The sequence below is a fragment of the Gymnodraco acuticeps genome, unplaced genomic scaffold (genome assembly GCF_902827175.1).
Source record: "Gymnodraco acuticeps unplaced genomic scaffold, fGymAcu1.1, whole genome shotgun sequence".
Classification (NCBI taxonomy): Eukaryota; Metazoa; Chordata; class Actinopteri; order Perciformes; family Bathydraconidae; genus Gymnodraco; species Gymnodraco acuticeps.
Genome location: NW_022990295.1, coordinates 7,838,196 through 7,853,832, shown reverse-complemented (window position 1 = coordinate 7,853,832; position 15,637 = coordinate 7,838,196). Strand labels below are relative to the sequence as shown.

General features: G+C 41.9%; 3 protein-coding genes across 4 annotated transcripts; 2 read left to right on the top strand and 1 right to left on the bottom strand.

Moving 5' to 3' along the window:
- The first annotated feature begins 1,710 nt into the window (after window positions 1-1,710).
- Window positions 1,711-5,720, top strand: LOC117549815 (Krueppel-like factor 11). The gene is made up of 4 exons (XM_034221898.1): window positions 1,711-1,908; window positions 2,774-3,037; window positions 3,520-4,441; window positions 4,872-5,720. The coding sequence occupies exons 1-4, from the start codon at window positions 1,870-1,872 to the stop codon at window positions 5,171-5,173; spliced, it is 1,527 nt and encodes a 508-aa protein (XP_034077789.1). The 5' UTR covers window positions 1,711-1,869; the 3' UTR covers window positions 5,174-5,720.
- Window positions 5,721-7,606: 1,886 nt separating this feature from the next.
- Window positions 7,607-10,100, top strand: dnaaf2 (dynein axonemal assembly factor 2). 2 transcript variants are annotated; one of them, XM_034222457.1, is made up of 2 exons: window positions 7,607-9,558; window positions 9,687-10,100. In XM_034222457.1, exons 1-2 carry the CDS (start codon window positions 7,810-7,812, stop codon window positions 10,056-10,058), a joined length of 2,121 nt encoding a protein of 706 aa, XP_034078348.1. In that variant the 5' UTR covers window positions 7,607-7,809; the 3' UTR covers window positions 10,059-10,100. The 2 variants fall into 2 exon arrangements, with proteins under 2 accessions (XP_034078348.1, XP_034078347.1); XM_034222456.1 differs by having other exon boundaries at window positions 7,607-9,573.
- Window positions 10,101-10,202: 102 nt separating this feature from the next.
- lrr1 (leucine rich repeat protein 1) lies at window positions 10,203-15,538 on the bottom strand. The gene is made up of 5 exons (XM_034221947.1): window positions 14,989-15,538; window positions 13,886-13,984; window positions 12,751-13,003; window positions 11,711-12,185; window positions 10,203-10,909 (listed from the first exon to the last, which is right to left on the bottom strand). The coding sequence occupies exons 1-5, from the start codon at window positions 15,169-15,171 to the stop codon at window positions 10,654-10,656; spliced, it is 1,266 nt and encodes a 421-aa protein (XP_034077838.1). The 5' UTR covers window positions 15,172-15,538; the 3' UTR covers window positions 10,203-10,653.
- Window positions 15,539-15,637: the final 99 nt, after the last annotated feature.

Here is a 15,637-nt window from a genome sequence, read left to right as displayed (position 1 = left end):
TGATCTAAAAATGTCATTAGAAATGGAATACCTCCTACTGGAAATGTAGATCTTATATCACGTCAGATTAAACCAAAACATCTTGCTCAATAACATTACATTACATTGCATTTAGCTGATGCTTGCATCCAAAGCGACTTACAATTAGTGCATTTGACCAAGAAGATACAAACTTGAAGAAAACAGAATCAGTACATCAGGTTTCATAGAGCCAACACATTTCAAGTACTACTCAACTGGCTTTAGATAAGCCAGTCCTTTATTAGTATATAAGTGCTTTGTTAGTAATTATATCGCTCGAAGTGGAGTCGAAAGAGATGAGTTTTCAGTCTGCCCCGGAAGATGTGTATGCTTTCTGCTGTAAAACAGACAGCAATAAAACAGGAAACATTTTTTCCTGGATTTTTTTAATCCACATGGAGCCACATGACTGACTACTGTATATGGCCTTAGCAATAGATCCTTAGGTTTGAAATCCTAAAAAACTATGCACACGGTACATTTTAACATCCCTTGCAGGTCTTACTGCAGAACCAACCATTTCTAAATGGTTCCCCATATCTGCAGAAGCACTTTACAAAAACAAAGCACTTACTAAAACTGCATGTTACTTTATGTCACGTACCTTACTACTCTAACTTTACAATAGATTTGACTGTTATTGTCTTGGATCCAAAGATGTAGTCAATGTAACGTTTTATGCGCTAGGAGTTATAAACTATGACGCAGATGCTATGTGTTTTTATGCATTTAGGTTGTTGTGCGGTGATGGTTTGTAGACTAAGGAAAATTACACATTTTGGTTTATACAATTTGTTTTATCACAAGGCTACTGTCTAGTCCTGACACTTTGGCTGTAATTGCAACTTATTTTTATCAAAATATACTAATATGGTGGAAGAAGTACTCAGATCTTGTATTTATGTAACAGAAGAACTATCAAAGTGTAGGAATACTATATTACAAGTCCTGCAATCAAAATGTTACTCAAGTAAAAGTACAAAAGTATTAGCATCAAAAAGTATGCATTATGCACATTTGCCCATTTCAGACGAATATATATTATATGTTTTGATTATAATTATTGATGCATTAATGTGTTATCAAAGCTTGTAAACGTGGAGCGTTTACTTAGTTTATTTCTTTGTATACTGCAGGGTATCTTGTGAATTTTACTCTAGGTGTAATTTAAGTCTTATTTAAATGTTGATTATATATTTCAAATCCTTAATCCAAATCTGCAATGTAACTAAAGGTAAATAAATGTACTGGTGTAAAAGTACACTATTAACATCTGAATTGTAGTGGAGTAGAAGTACTTACGTTTTGGAGTACTAAAGTTCAGTACTTGAGTGAACGTACTTAATTTTCTTTGTTTGTCTGACTTATAAGAAGTTGCATAAACCATGATGTATTTTCCACCACGTTGTTCCCACATCCCTTGAACGCAGCATAGACTCGATCGACCTTTCGCCCAGTTTAGCGTGCGGCAGTTCATCGGGTTTACCCTGACACTGCTGACTCTACAGGCCACGCCCACCAACGGCCACGCACCCTATTTCCTCCAACCGTCCTGCGAGCATGCACTGTTCACGCGTTCTCTGCTCTCCCATTGGCTGGAGCTCCGCACACACTTAATTGTGATTGGCCAAGTGTTGCCACCCGCCAGTGCGTGTTGTGAGTTTTGTTTTCCTTTTTTTTCTCCTCCCCATGTTTTACACACACAGCTGAGAGAAAAGAGAGCCAGTCAGAGAAAAAAAACGACCTCAACCCTTCCCCAGTGCAGACAGCAGCACTGGCAAGCGCCGTCTCTTTGTTCTCTACGGGCTTTGACAACAAAAAAGTGATATTTAGACATTTTATTCCTCAATGCCAGCGCGAAGATTTACAGAGATGGACTCAAACGGGGTAAGTTTATTATTATTATTATTTTATTTTATTGTTTTACTATAATTAAGCTTAGGTGCGACATTTATTTTGCAGTTCAGTAACAACACTTGTTTACTGAGGGATTTGATATTTGAGAACTAAGGCGAAGTCGTCAGCTGATTTCAATGTATCTGTACTATTATATTGAAACATTTTTGTGTCACGTCAACGTCCCAATAAACTGTATTAAATTAAAGTTAACACTTTACTTTTAAATAATATGTATTTATCAATTTAGTTTTAAAGTAATAACCTACGTTTATATGATAATATTACATGTAGCCTAACTTAAACAAATACGGAAGCTTTTCAATGTTGAGAAATTGTTTAGCCCGATTTTGCTTTTGTGACGGATGAGTATATGCGTTTGTTTACTCTAAAAATGAATACGAAAAGTAATAACGTAATACACCTACTTCCTGATGCGAACCGCTTTATGGGGATTTCACATGGCTCATCTCGGCAGCACGTCACTGTTTGGTCTATATTTGGCGATGGGAGGCGTCCTGGCCCCGAGCCAGAGGCAGTGCATGCTGGGCTGGGGTGTAGTCACCAACTCCCCCTCTCCTCTATCGGACGCATCGTGCAGTTTCTCTGGGAATTTTAGTTTGGGGAAACAGTGACAGAGCAGATGATTACTGCAAATACACATGTTACCCCCTTTCCTGTCAACAGAATAACAGGGGCTTTCCTATGTTTGAGTTACTGTCATGATCAAATATGAGTCAAAGTTGAAATCAACAAGGTGACTCATGCAGTTGTGACTTACCCAATGATGTGGCGATACTGAAGTACTTTTTGTTTCCCTGCCTTTGTCTGAAGTTTATTTATTTGTTCTTTTCAGACTGAGTACATGGATCATTTTGGGTCCTATGCAAAGAGAAGGAGGCATGACAGTGAACAGTCTGTCCTGGAGTACACAGACCTGGAGGCAGCCGAGGCGTTGGTGTGTATGAGCTCTTGGGGCCAGAGTCACTTCCTCGGCAGCAGCAGCAGGCCGAACCCCTGCAAGCCCAGACCCCTCACACCGGCTTCAGACTCCTGTGACTCCCTCATGCCGCCAGAACTTCCAGAGCCCCCAAAGGACTTTGTGTCCCTCTCCTCCTTGGTAAGTGACTCATCCTGATGTACAGGTGTCAAACCATGGGAAAATAAGTTAGGTTCATGCAGTCGATAAGTGCATTCTCATCCACCCCTTATTATGTGCAATATAGTTTGCAAATAAAGGATGAGTTACATGAAGCATGTGACTTCAACATCCACTGAAGCTGCTGCTCCGTTTAAGAGACCAAAGACAGCTCCACATAGATCTTTGTACATTTTCTCACACACAAATCGTTAAATTATAAACTATAGTGAATATGAACAGGCATTCATTCACAATTCAATTTGAAGGTTTTCTCAAAATGTTGTTAGAATTTGCGATATTTTATTATGAAGAAAACCATATGACTTTTAATATGAAAGTGTAAAGATAACAAGTTTATGACATGCGGCTGGTCATGTAGTTCCTCCTCTGAGAGACAGGGTGATAAAAAGCTCTATAGCTCTTGATAATCTTTCCTGTGTTTCCCTCCCTTTCTTCTGCAGTGTATGACTCCCCCTCATAGCCCAAGCTTCGTTGAGGCGTCCAGCACTGCTGTGTCCTCACAGCACTGTTCCGGCCTCCACCAACCTGCCCTGGCACCCATTGCTGAAAAGACCCCCTCCCTCCCCCCTCAGCCACAGCCCTGCAGAGCCATGGCGACGAGTGTCATCCGCCACACCGCAGACAGCACCCCCTGCCAACACCACATTCCAGTGGCCCCCGATACAAAGAAAACAAGACACACAGTAATGGCTGCGACACTCTGCCAGCAGCACCTCATTACAAAAACTGAGCAGATAACCACACCTCCATCTCCCCCTGCTCCTCTCACACGCACATTATCAGCCTCAGGAATGGAGCAGCATGCCAGTCTCTCAAAACTCTATTTGAACAGTGTCTCCACCCCCACTCCTGTCAATATGCAAATGCGGAACGGCCCCCCTGCTCCCACGACCCTGTCACTGCCCTCAATCCCCAGCCCTCAAATCATCTGCCAGATGTTCCCCGTCAGCAGCCAATCGGGTATAATCTCAGCCTTCATCCCCGGTGTTCAAACGTGCCATTCTGGGATTCGGACCACCACCACACCAATCCTCCCCCAGCGCACTTCAGTAAACGGAGCCCCCGTCCAGCAGTCCCTCATCATGGGCTCAGCGGTGCCCCAGGGCACGGTGATGCTGGTCCTCCCTCAGTCCTCTGTCTCTCAGGCCCATCACTGCCCTCAGACTGTCATGACCCTGGGCAACACCAAGCTGCTGCCCCTGGCCCCGGCCCCTGTGTACGTGCCAGCTGGGCCCAGCGGAAGTGCGGTAGCCACAAAGATGGACTTTTCCCGCAGGAGAAACTATGTCTGCAACTTCCCGGGCTGCAGAAAGACGTACTTCAAGAGCTCACACCTCAAGGCTCACCTGAGAACACACACAGGTGAGAAAAACATTGGGCAAGTGGTGGAGTCAGAGTCAGGAATAATAACTGTCCAGTTTATTTTAGTGGAGGTCTATGTTTGTTGGCAGTCTCAAAAGCACCCAAGGCACTGTGATTGTGAGTTCAAAATCCTTCATTGTACATAGATAATAATCCTTTATCTTATCATGGGATGCTTTTCACACTTCCAATAAACAGGTTATGGGGTTAACGTAATATAGAAGTGTTGAGCTTGTTTGTAACTGAGGATGTGGAATAAAACACGACCACAGATGAGTGTTGCATCCTGTTTGTTACACTTTCTTGGCTTTGTTATTCTTGAGTGAGCTCATTGTTCTGTCTCCTATCCTAAAGGGTGATCTGTGAAGTTTTTATGACTGCTATCTGACTCACTTGCTGACTCCCTGCTCTCCCTGTATCCTCCCTTTAGGTGAGAAACCTTTCAGCTGCAGCTGGGACGGCTGTGATAAGAGGTTTGCCCGCTCCGACGAGCTCTCCCGTCACCGGCGAACACACACCGGGGAGAAAAAGTTTGTGTGTCCCGTGTGTGACCGGCGATTCATGCGCAGTGATCACCTCACCAAACACGCTCGCCGCCACATGACCACCAAGAAAATTCCTTCCTGGCAGGCTGACGTTCGTAGCCTGAACAAGATGGTCGCCGGCAAAACGCCTGTCTCAAAGCCCGGACTTGCCACAATCAGCATGCTGGTACCTGCCGGCACCAAGTAGACTATAATCATCCTACTTTCTACCAAGATACCACAGGGACACATGCAGGGAGCAGCCAAGCACACAAGGCTGCTGCTGTTTAACTCATGGGAATGATAGAAAAAACATGCACTGGACTCTTTTTTTCTCTCTACTGCTCATTTGTACAATTTTCTTTAAAGGATTCTTTGTTTACTATGATATTAATGCACTCTTGCCAAAGCCTTTGTATGAAGTTTGTCTTATTCATTTCACTTTCTCTAGCTCTCCTGCAACACTTTCTCTTTGTTTGTGTTGATACTGATAGATATACATATATGTCTATGTGAATGTATTGTTTGTTGTACTATGAAATGCATTTATTTGTCATATTTGGGAAAACATGATAAACAATGTAAATATGAATATTAATTATCAGTACTTCGATTGTACCATAATTATATCTCCCTGTCTAACTTTTCATATTATTTAATACATATTTGTAATAAAAGAAAAAATATTAAATGAGTCAATCTTTGCTGATTTTGTGACCTTTCAAATATCTTATCCGGGAACAAATAAAGTTATATTCAGCAATCTTTTACAGTTGTCTCATTCAGAAATGCAGTGAGGAGGACGTTCCCATATCCTGTGTGTGTCACGCTGCGACTCCCCCACCACCGCCCTCTTTTGGTCCGCTGGCTGAATTAATTGTTGGTGTTATAAAATCTCTCGGTGGGATCATCTGGGGACATTGGGTCTCAGAGCCAAATTGCTGTTGAGTCAGGAGACAAGACAGACATTTGTTTTTCTTGTTTTGGAGGTAAATAACTGATCATTTAAGTCCATTCAGCACTATCACATGTGGGCTAGGAACCGGTGGGGCTGTTGCATAATACACCAGGGTTTTATTGACTTAAAATCTCTCCTAAGTCTGGTATAATTTAGCAAACTACTCATGTTCTTGTGTTTAGTGGCTACAGAAAAAGTGTCTCAGACTCACTATAACAATTATCATAAGAATAGTTAGTATTTAAAATTAAGAAATACAATTAGTGTGGGACAAAGTACTATTTTTTCAGTAATATTTTAGTAGCAATACCACATTGTAATACAAGATTCAAGGTTCTTTATTTAGTCATATGAACATAGCTACAGTGTAGTTATGCCGATGAAAATCTTGTGTCACAGGCTTCTCCAACAAAGCAACACAAAACACAGATAAACAGAACAAATACAGTGCAAGTAAATAGTAAAATAGTGAAATAGTGCAATAAGAGTCTATATGCAAGTTATTGAAATTGGATATAGGTAAATAGATAAATAATTTTAAAATATTTTTTAAATAGCAGCCAGATGAATATTAGGGATGTTGTTTCAACTGTTCAGGTGTTTAACATATTTTGCTTCAACATTTCAGGTGTATACTACTGTGAATCCAAAACTGAATATAATATAATGTAATTTAAAATATAATTATTTGCTGGACAGGTGTATAGTAAAATATCAACGGATGTATTTTAGTAAATGTGTATGTATAACAGTACAAATGAAAGGATACGATTGTCCTTTTCACAGGTTCTATCTTTTACAATCATTTTCTACTATCATTAGGGCCAAAATGCAGAGTTAGAAAGGTTTTAAGCCAATAAAAATAGGGAAACATCTGTGAAAATGTTGTACAGTAAACAATGGCAATAAAAACGTTAAGATGCTGCTATAGAGCAAAACGCGTTTCTCTCTGCTTCTGATGCTGCTGCTACTCATTCATAAGCACTGTGGTCCCATACCCCAGTAACAGCACACCTCTCCCAATCAGACAGGGAGAAATATCAACTATTGGGGGTGCGACCAATCAGCTCTCTTCCCTGCACACCAGCCCCTCCCCTTTGCCCTTACTGACCGACTTCCCCAATGCACGCATGCAGCCTGAGCGCTGCCCTACACTGACATCTGCTGGTGGGTTTCTTTCATTTAAACATTTACACAACATTCTACAAAAAGTGGTTCAGGTTTTTCCTATATTTGTGTTTTATGCCTTCGTTATAAAACACAAATATCCAGCCCAGTAACAAAACAAAAAATGATGCAACACGACGAATTAGATAATATTAAGTGAGAAAAGAATACAAAATAAGGAAATAGGTCGCAATTACTATAACTAATTGAGACTAAGACTCAGAGACTGCACATTACTTTAAAATGACACTTGATAGGTGACATTCTAGCAAAAACCATGCAACTGACGAAAATGCACCAGTGTATTTATCTAACTTAAGTAAAATCATCTTTCAAAATACATTTTTTTAAAGTATCATTTTCAAGTTGCATGACAAATATGTTTCATACAATTGTCATCAAATTATTCCAGTAATTGTGTGAAAGTGTCACCATGCAGGCTACAGCCACCAAAACAATCGTTTCTCGCGGACACATTTCCCTGTAGCACCTATCGCGTTACTATGGATACATCGACACAACTGGGACCGTTTGTTGCCAACAAGAGGTAACAGGAGATAAAATACATGGAAATTGACATAAAGCGACATCAAACTGTAAATTATCTGCGACAATAGCTTGTAAAACGTTTTCGATTTCTATTTATAAAAGTTTAGTTTAAGAAAGCTGTGTTGCTGTTAACTTCACCTGCGTCAATATTACTCCTCGAAACCGTCAACATGGCGGCTGTAGACAAGCTGAAAGAACTAAACATCACCGTGGATGAAATCGACAGACTGTCAAAAGCTTTCAAAGACGAGAAATTCAAGGAGATGCTGTTCGATTACGCCCATGAGTTATCAGACCCTGAAAATAAGAAAAGGTATGAAGAGGAGATCAAACTTCTGGAGCAGGAGAGAGGAAACACGATTGAATTCATCCACCCGAAACCGTCCAGGGTTCTCAAGACGAGTGTGAACGGCAAGCAAAAGTGTTTTATCAACATCTGCAGCAATGACAAAGTTGGGAAACCTGAACGTAAATTGGGGGTGTCCGAGGAAGGGCGCAGGGGACAATGCTGGGCCCTGCCCCACAGTCTGCACCCAGGGAGGCAGGACACAGATCCAAAGGGGAACAAGATCATGATCTATGACGTCATCTTCCATCCTGACACTCTCCACCTTGCGAGCAGAAACAGAGGATTTACCAATATGGTGGACAGCACAGCCATTCAGGGAATCCAGGATCATTTTAAAGTGACTCTGGATAAAAACAACGTGAGGGAGATCAAATCAAAATACAAAGGCCTGCCACAGCCCTGTGTCATCCGAAAACCCATACCTGGTTATAAAATGCCATCAGAGGAGCCAGACCCTCTTGCATTCCCATACCCAGATGAAAAGAGACCTACCCCGCAAACTAAGCCCACAAAATCACCTGCATCAAAAAACATAAACGAGGCTACACCTAAAAGCATCCCGCCTCAGAAAGTCAAAGAGCCTACAAAGCCAAACTACACCGTTAAATATCGGTCGTTTACGGATATACAGGACTTCAGATATGCTCGAGACTCGGCCCAAAGCCCCAGGCCCAAAGAGATAGTGGTTACCATCGACATGCCTCTTCTGAAGGCCGCCACAGAGGCCAGCCTCGAGGTGAAAGAGTGTCGGCTGATGCTGCTGGAGTCCAAGGAACCAGCCTATAGACTGGAGTTGCCCTTAGCTTATCCTGTGGATGAAGATAAAGGAGAGGCCAAGTTCAACAAACAGAAACAACAGCTCACAGTCACACTGCCCGTTCTCCCTTCTAAGGAAGCTTTTGATTTTCATCTAGGGCCTGCTCAGAGTAGTGTTAGTGATGTTAGTGAGAGGCAAGAGGAGAATACTGAGATGAAAGAGGAGGACAAATGCATTGAGGAGGATTTGAGAAACCAGACAGGGGAGGAGGAAGTTGAAGAAGAGAGAGGTCAGGAGATAGGAGAGGAGCAGATGAGCGAAGGCCAGGAATCTGTAGGAGAGAAGGATACGTGGAGAAAGCAGAAGAGGGAAGGAGAAAATACTCAAGAGGAAATCAGTGTGGAGGAGGAGGCAGAATGCAAAGAAGTGAAAGAAAAAGGCCAAGAAGGTGTGGTGGAGGACACATTGAAAAAGCAGAAGGAAGAAAGTCTAATAGAAGTTGGAGACTTTAACCTAGAGAAAAATGAGACCCATGGAGATAAAAATGAGACCCATGGAGGTCAAAAGGATCCCGTTCTTACGGGTTTTGAGGACGACACTGTTGATGCTTCTGCTGAAGGAGAGAACGCATTACCTGTGGAGGACGAGCTTGTGGCCTCACCTGAAACAGAAAACCAGCCTGTTTTAATCCCTGCTGAACATTCAAGCTCCATAGGAACAGAGGGAGGAGTGCATCAGAATTCTTGTTTGGAGTCACCACCTAAACTAAAGACTTCAGACATCAACGCGGAGACTGGAAAGAAAAATGATCATGTAAGTGGAGATGAGGTGAGACAAATCCTGACACATCCCCAACAATCCTATTGACCTGAAAGTAAAAAGTGTGTGTGATCAAACTAATCTGCTTATGTAGTTTTATATATCCTTGTTTTTTTCTTAAGGTGGAAGATGCGTCATTTCTATACGACAGATCCGGTGAGGAATCCCAAACCTTCTTAGACGCTAACGCTGAAAACAACATAAAGGGGTGCGACATTCCCCAGGAGTCCAGCGAGATGCCTGCAGCAGAGGAAGCAACCAAGTCAAGCAGAGGAGATTCGGAAGACGGGGCCCCCCCCTCCCCTGAGGAATCGAGGGGGGGCGTGGATGAAGACGACCTGCCGACGGAGCAAATCTTCCGGCCTAAGAAGAGCAGGACACCACCTGCGTTATTGAGGGAGATTGATGAAGATGGGAATGAAACGGTCATCAGCGATCATTCCACATCTGCTGGGTTCATCTTTCAAAACTCCCTGATGTTTGAGCTGGACTGAGGAGAGTGTGCAAATGTTTTTAATGCCAGTATTTATAGGGAATCTGCAGTGTGTCGAACAATAAAACATCTTCATATTTTCAATACCTGACCTTTCTCTTCAGTATTTTAATGTATGACAAATTCATCTCTTCCCAGAAAAAAATACTTTGGACAAAAAGTTGTTATTTTATTTGATTAAATTCACATTTATATACAATTGTGGGTTGTAATAAACAGTAAAACCAACTCCCATAGGCTAACACACACTGACTGAGGCACTGTGTTCAGGAAAAATATCTAATTTCTTTATTCCCCTGCCGAGTAGAAGTAGGCCAAGTAGGAGAGTCTGAAGTTTCTGAAGATGACACTTTATGTCAGTGCTGCTGCCCACTATCATTGTATAAACTCAGTGCCTCTCAGTTACAGATGGAGCCGGTTGCTGGGAACTGCATTATAATAGAGCGTTAGTGTTATAACCCTCTTGAAGCACTTTTAAAAAGTCAAAATCCACTTAAAGGCAGAACAAGAAAACTGTATCGTCCAACAGTATCTCAAATCCAAAATCCACAGCAGTTCTGGTGTGTTTTTTGTCTGAAAAAAGCGTTTGTTCTTCATCATCTGATTCCTCTCTGGAGGGACTTGTCTAAAAACTCAGAGTAGCAGGATAGGGAGCAGAAGTGCTGCTGCACCGGAGCATCTGTGCCCCCCATGTCGTCCACCAGGACCACCGTGTGGGACACCTGGTGCAGGTTCATGCTGACCGCCGTCTTGATGAAGTAATTGAGGCAGACACGGCCACACTCGCAGGTCTTCGCTACTTCCAGGTCCCGACACAGGTGGGCCGGGATGAGGTGAGGTCCGTATGGTAACCTGAGAGGAGAGTAAACAAAAAAACAGTTAGGAGTTATCTGTAGGTACAAAAAATGCAAAGCTCAACTTTTCTGAAATTGTAGAGGCTTTATGTACCTTTACATACAAAAAGTAAAAGATTAAGATCAAGCAGTATCTTTACAAGAAAACACTTTTTTGATGAGGTTATTTAGAATCAGAAATCCTTTACTCGTCCCACAGAGGGGACATTTACATTTGTTACAGCAAGTAAAGAGACAAATATAGCTTAGTATTAATTAAGAAGCATGCATACAAATACTAAAGATAAAAGTAGAAATTACACAATTTGCATCATACACATCCGGTACCAGTAACAGTTTTTGAAATATAGCAGTCAGGTGAAAGTATTAAAGGTGGAAGTATATATATTGCACATTTACGGTAGATATATATTGCACATAAGTGGTATTCCACAACAGGGGTGTTTTACGAGTGTGTGTGGGGGGGGGGGGCCATGATGGTTGTAAAGTAAAGTTCCAACCTTGGAAATATAGCACTGTGGTTCAAAAAGCCCTCAAGTTAATATTTTAAATACATTTTGACTCTTATTTTTGTGAATTTTAACATTTTCTCTCTTACAAATGTATGATTGACCTCGCAATATATTCAAAGTGAATATGTGACTCTAATCTCGGAGAATACACAGAAATGTCAGTCATTTTCTCTAAATAATACCCCTTCCCCTGACCCCTATTTCAACATACAAATATAGATCTTTAAATCTACAGTGGCCCTAATGCGTACAAAGAGTATGACATACTGAATATGTTCAATTCTCACCTGAGGTTGGCCACAGCTCTGGTAGCCAGCTCTTGCAGTGGAAGGGGGAACGTGAGTTTCATGGTGTGGTCCAGAGGGTTAGGTTGGACGAACGGATTTCCAAACAGGTCCAGGTTTTCCAGACTCAGCTTACGGAAGTCACCCGGCAACACAGCTAGCTGGTTATGCGCCGCGGACAGGAACCTCAGCGAGGAGAGCCGGCCCACGTGGAACGGCAGACAGACGAGCTCGTTGTCGTCCAGTTTGAGGTTCACCAGTTTTTTGAGCTGGCAGAACTGAGCGGGGAGGGAGCGCAGGCGGTTCTGGCTGAGGTCCAGCAGCTGCAGGGTGCGCTGCAGCGTGGACAGGCAGAGCGCCTCGCTGAAGGCCTCCAGGTGGTTGTTGTGCAGGATGAGCTCCGAGAGGCAGCCCAGGTCTCCGATGGTGGCGGGGAGTTTCTTGATGTGGTTGTTACTAAGGTCAAGCTTCCGGAGAGCTGCAAAAACAAAAATACCACAACTTAAGAAGGGCAATCAAGTTATATAATTTGCATTTACATAAAGTTGCATTTTTTTAAAGAATGGTAATTGAGACAATCAAATGTCTTCCCCAAGCTCATTAGCTCAGGATTAGTATGTTGTGTTTTGCAGTTGTTCCTTCTATAAATGTCTATAGTGGACATCATAACGTTTGAGGGAGGAATTGATGTGTGCTGCTCTATGTATTGTATCTTGTTGTGGGAAAAACTGAAAATCTAAATAAACATATTGCTTTAAAAATAAAAATAAATCCTACATTTGTCACTATGCTAATCATCAAGATCACTTTCCCAAACTTCCAAAAGCTTCTTCCAGTGACAAGACAAAACACAACCATTGTCAAAGAATATGTAGAAACTATGATAATTTCTGTAAACTGACCTCATTGGCTAAAATAGGGAAATAGCCCATTCAACATTTTCCATAAAAATAATTTGTGCATAAACAGAATGTAAATCGAGTTTTATCAAACTCAATAGGCATACATTATTTGTTTGTGTGACCCTGATCGCCTTACTCTACCTTTCAGGGACAGCATCCTCATGTCCACGCGGGACAGCTTGCAGTAGGACACCTGCAGCTGCTCCAGAGAGTAGGGGAAGCTGGAGGTGAGGGGGTAGTCCTTTTTGGAGACGATGCTGAGCTTCTTCTTGGGTTGCTCCACGTCTCTGGCACGAACAGGAGTCAGCGTGGAGAGAGGAAGGCTGCTGGCGTCACTCCCTCTGTCCGCCAGACGAGCAGCTGATAGGAAGTTCTTTAAGCTGTTTGCATCAGCCTGCAAATAAATAAATACATTACCTAACATGTGGATTTGTAGGTGAGAAACACAGCTCACTCACAGGTTCTCAGGTATGACCGGATTCCTGAAAATACCTGACCTATTTTCCTGTGATCTATCTTGACACACTTACTTTAAAAGAACATTATGTCTGCTAAACTAAATTCCCTTTTAACATTATGTATACAATTGTGAGTGTCATGTTAGCATTTAACATTCAACACTTATTTCATGTTTGGAAATGTAAACTCTGGGCTTTTTGAGGAATTTGAAATCATTAAATGTTTTATTTTTTATCTCAAGTCAACCTTTAATAAGAATTCCCAATACATGTGATACATTATTGTTCAAAATGTTATTATGCTATGGTCAGGACATGTTATTACAGTATTAGCCCAGCTATCACATTACTGGGTTTAATCCTGATCTGGTTAGCGGACATTTTTAGAATATTGCCACATATTTGGGTGATAAGTGTGTTCATTCAAAAGTATTTATGTACGTATTTACGTAATTTCCCACAGTTAGGGAACTAGTTTTCTCTGTCTACCTAAAGTGGCATTAGGCTGTTTGTGGGTGTGTGCGTGCTCTTCATTCAACGCGGCAGGTTGAAATATGTTAGAAGAATCTAGGCGAAAGGTCACCGCTGACCTCAAACAGCCAGGGCTTTACAGCGACTGAGAACAATGAGGCTGCATCAACAACCCAGTCACAACAACCCGATGTGCCTGTCTGGTGATGAATGAGCGAGTGGACAGTTTAGCTCTGGTCCATTTGCTTCAACAGAAACCTGAAAAACTTGCTCTAGGCAAAAAACAACAACCGGTCTTCACTTGTAACAACCTTTAAAATGTAGTTACAACATGTTGGATGGCATACCTTGCTCAAACAAATGTCCACAGCTGGTTCCTTTATTCTCACAGTGGCCTTGCCTTCCTCCACAAACCAAGTGAAGAACTTCTCTATGTTGTCTTTCAGCTGCAAGAGAAAGTTGGCAAATGTCAGTGATAGAAAATACATGACACAACAACGAGAGAGCTTTTCACTGTCTCAACAAGTGCAGACAAATACTGAAAGCTTTGAACAAGATGGTAAACATGCAGGTGTTTGTCTTGGCAGCTGTGAGTTTTAAATTGAGCACTCGAAAGCAACGTTTGAGACAGTGAAAACATACTCTTAGGGTTTTTAATCCATGTCTTTCTGGGAAAGATAATGATGAATAATATGAAAATGTGCTTTATCATATGACACAGGGGGTTGAGTTAATGAAACCAAAAGATATAATCCAAGTTACTGCAATGTGTTGTGACGCATAACATCAATGCTTCTGTGGCCGAGGGGGATGTGTATTGTTCGTCTGCTGTTGAGCCCCGTCAAAGGGGAATAGCATTTGCTTTATGACAATAAAGTGTAATCTTATCTTCTACCCAAACAATGCTCTTTAAGTCAACCACTGGCTGATTCAGGCAAATATTATCATTCTGTTTAAAAAAGAAAACTTCCTGTCAAATGCATGCTGGGAAGGGGTTTCAGTCCCATTCCTGGATGGATGGACTACATAAACATACCCTAAAAATAACAAGAACTTATCATTATTGGAAAAAATTAACATTCTTTGTATGTATGTACTTTTTACTCCACTAAATGTATTTAGTTACTTTGCAGATTTTCTTTAATGATTTGAAATATAATATATTTTAAAACTTAAATAAGACTTAAGTGACACCTAGAGTAAAATTCACAAAAGCTACCTGCACCTTTACCAGCTTTGATAACACTCTAATTCATTAATAATTACAATCAAAATATGTCATTTATATTATTCGGAATGGGAATGTTGATATATGTATGTTGATATGATGTATATTTGATGGTTATACTGATGCAGGACTTGTACTTGTAACAGAGTATTCCTACACTGATTACTTCTTCCATCTCTGGCAGCATCCTCACAGTTCAGACAGAGATCAGCAGACACTGACCTTGTACCTGGAGCCTGCTCTGTCTTTAGCTGTGCAGATCATCATGTAGATGTTGCTGCGATGACTCGTCTTATCCACATGTTTCCCGATGGACAGCACCGCCCTGACCCCCTTCCCTCGGTTCCTAATCCCAAACGAGGGGAGCATCCGATTCACCACCTCCACATCACACTGCAGCTTCATCGCAACCGAAGACTTAATAAAAAAACAAACACTTAAAGATCCGGCCTAATGCCGAGTCAGAGGAGATGTGTTAAATGCATACTGGAGAAGAAACAGAAACTTCCGCGAAATAAGTAACGTCATGGAGCTTAGAGACACATCTTCACGGATGTCAACAACAACCAGAGCTGGCGTCTCTACCGGGCAGCAGCAGCTCCTGGACGCCCGTGAAGACACGACATACAGCGGGGACACTTTGAGGCTTCACCGGGCAGCTACCGGGAGCCTATCGGTATCTTGACGGAGAGTAAAATCTGTGGGACAGGTCTTCGTTGGCTGCTGGTTAGCTACGGTTAGCATGATCGGGCGCGCGCAGGAAGTGACGTCATGGAATAGCTGGTTAAACCCAGCGCGGGATCCGTTAGCAGGAAAGGGAAAAGACAGACGTGTTTTTAATGGACTAAAAGGGAGTCGGGACTAAAGGCTT

Coding starts and splice junctions, on each gene's coding strand:
- LOC117549815 (XM_034221898.1), top strand. CDS start 1,870: ATGCCAGCGCGAAGATTTACAGAGATGGACTCAAACGGG. Junction 3,038..3,519: donor TTGTGTCCCTCTCCTCCTTG/GTAAGTGACTCA, acceptor TTTCTTCTGCAG/TGTATGACTCCCCCTCATAG. Junction 4,442..4,871: donor TCACCTGAGAACACACACAG/GTGAGAAAAACA, acceptor TCCTCCCTTTAG/GTGAGAAACCTTTCAGCTGC.
- dnaaf2 (XM_034222456.1), top strand. CDS start 7,810: ATGGCGGCTGTAGACAAGCTGAAAGAACTAAACATCACCGTGGATGAA. Junction 9,574..9,686: donor ATCATGTAAGTGGAGATGAG/GTGAGACAAATC, acceptor TTTTTTCTTAAG/GTGGAAGATGCGTCATTTCT.
- lrr1 (XM_034221947.1), bottom strand. CDS start 15,171: ATGAAGCTGCAGTGTGATGTGGAGGTGGTGAATCGGATGCTCCCCTCG. Junction 13,004..13,885: donor TGGACATTTGTTTGAGCAAG/GTATGCCATCCA, acceptor ATTTATTTGCAG/GCTGATGCAAACAGCTTAAA. Junction 12,186..12,750: donor GAGGATGCTGTCCCTGAAAG/GTAGAGTAAGGC, acceptor TTGTTTTTGCAG/CTCTCCGGAAGCTTGACCTT.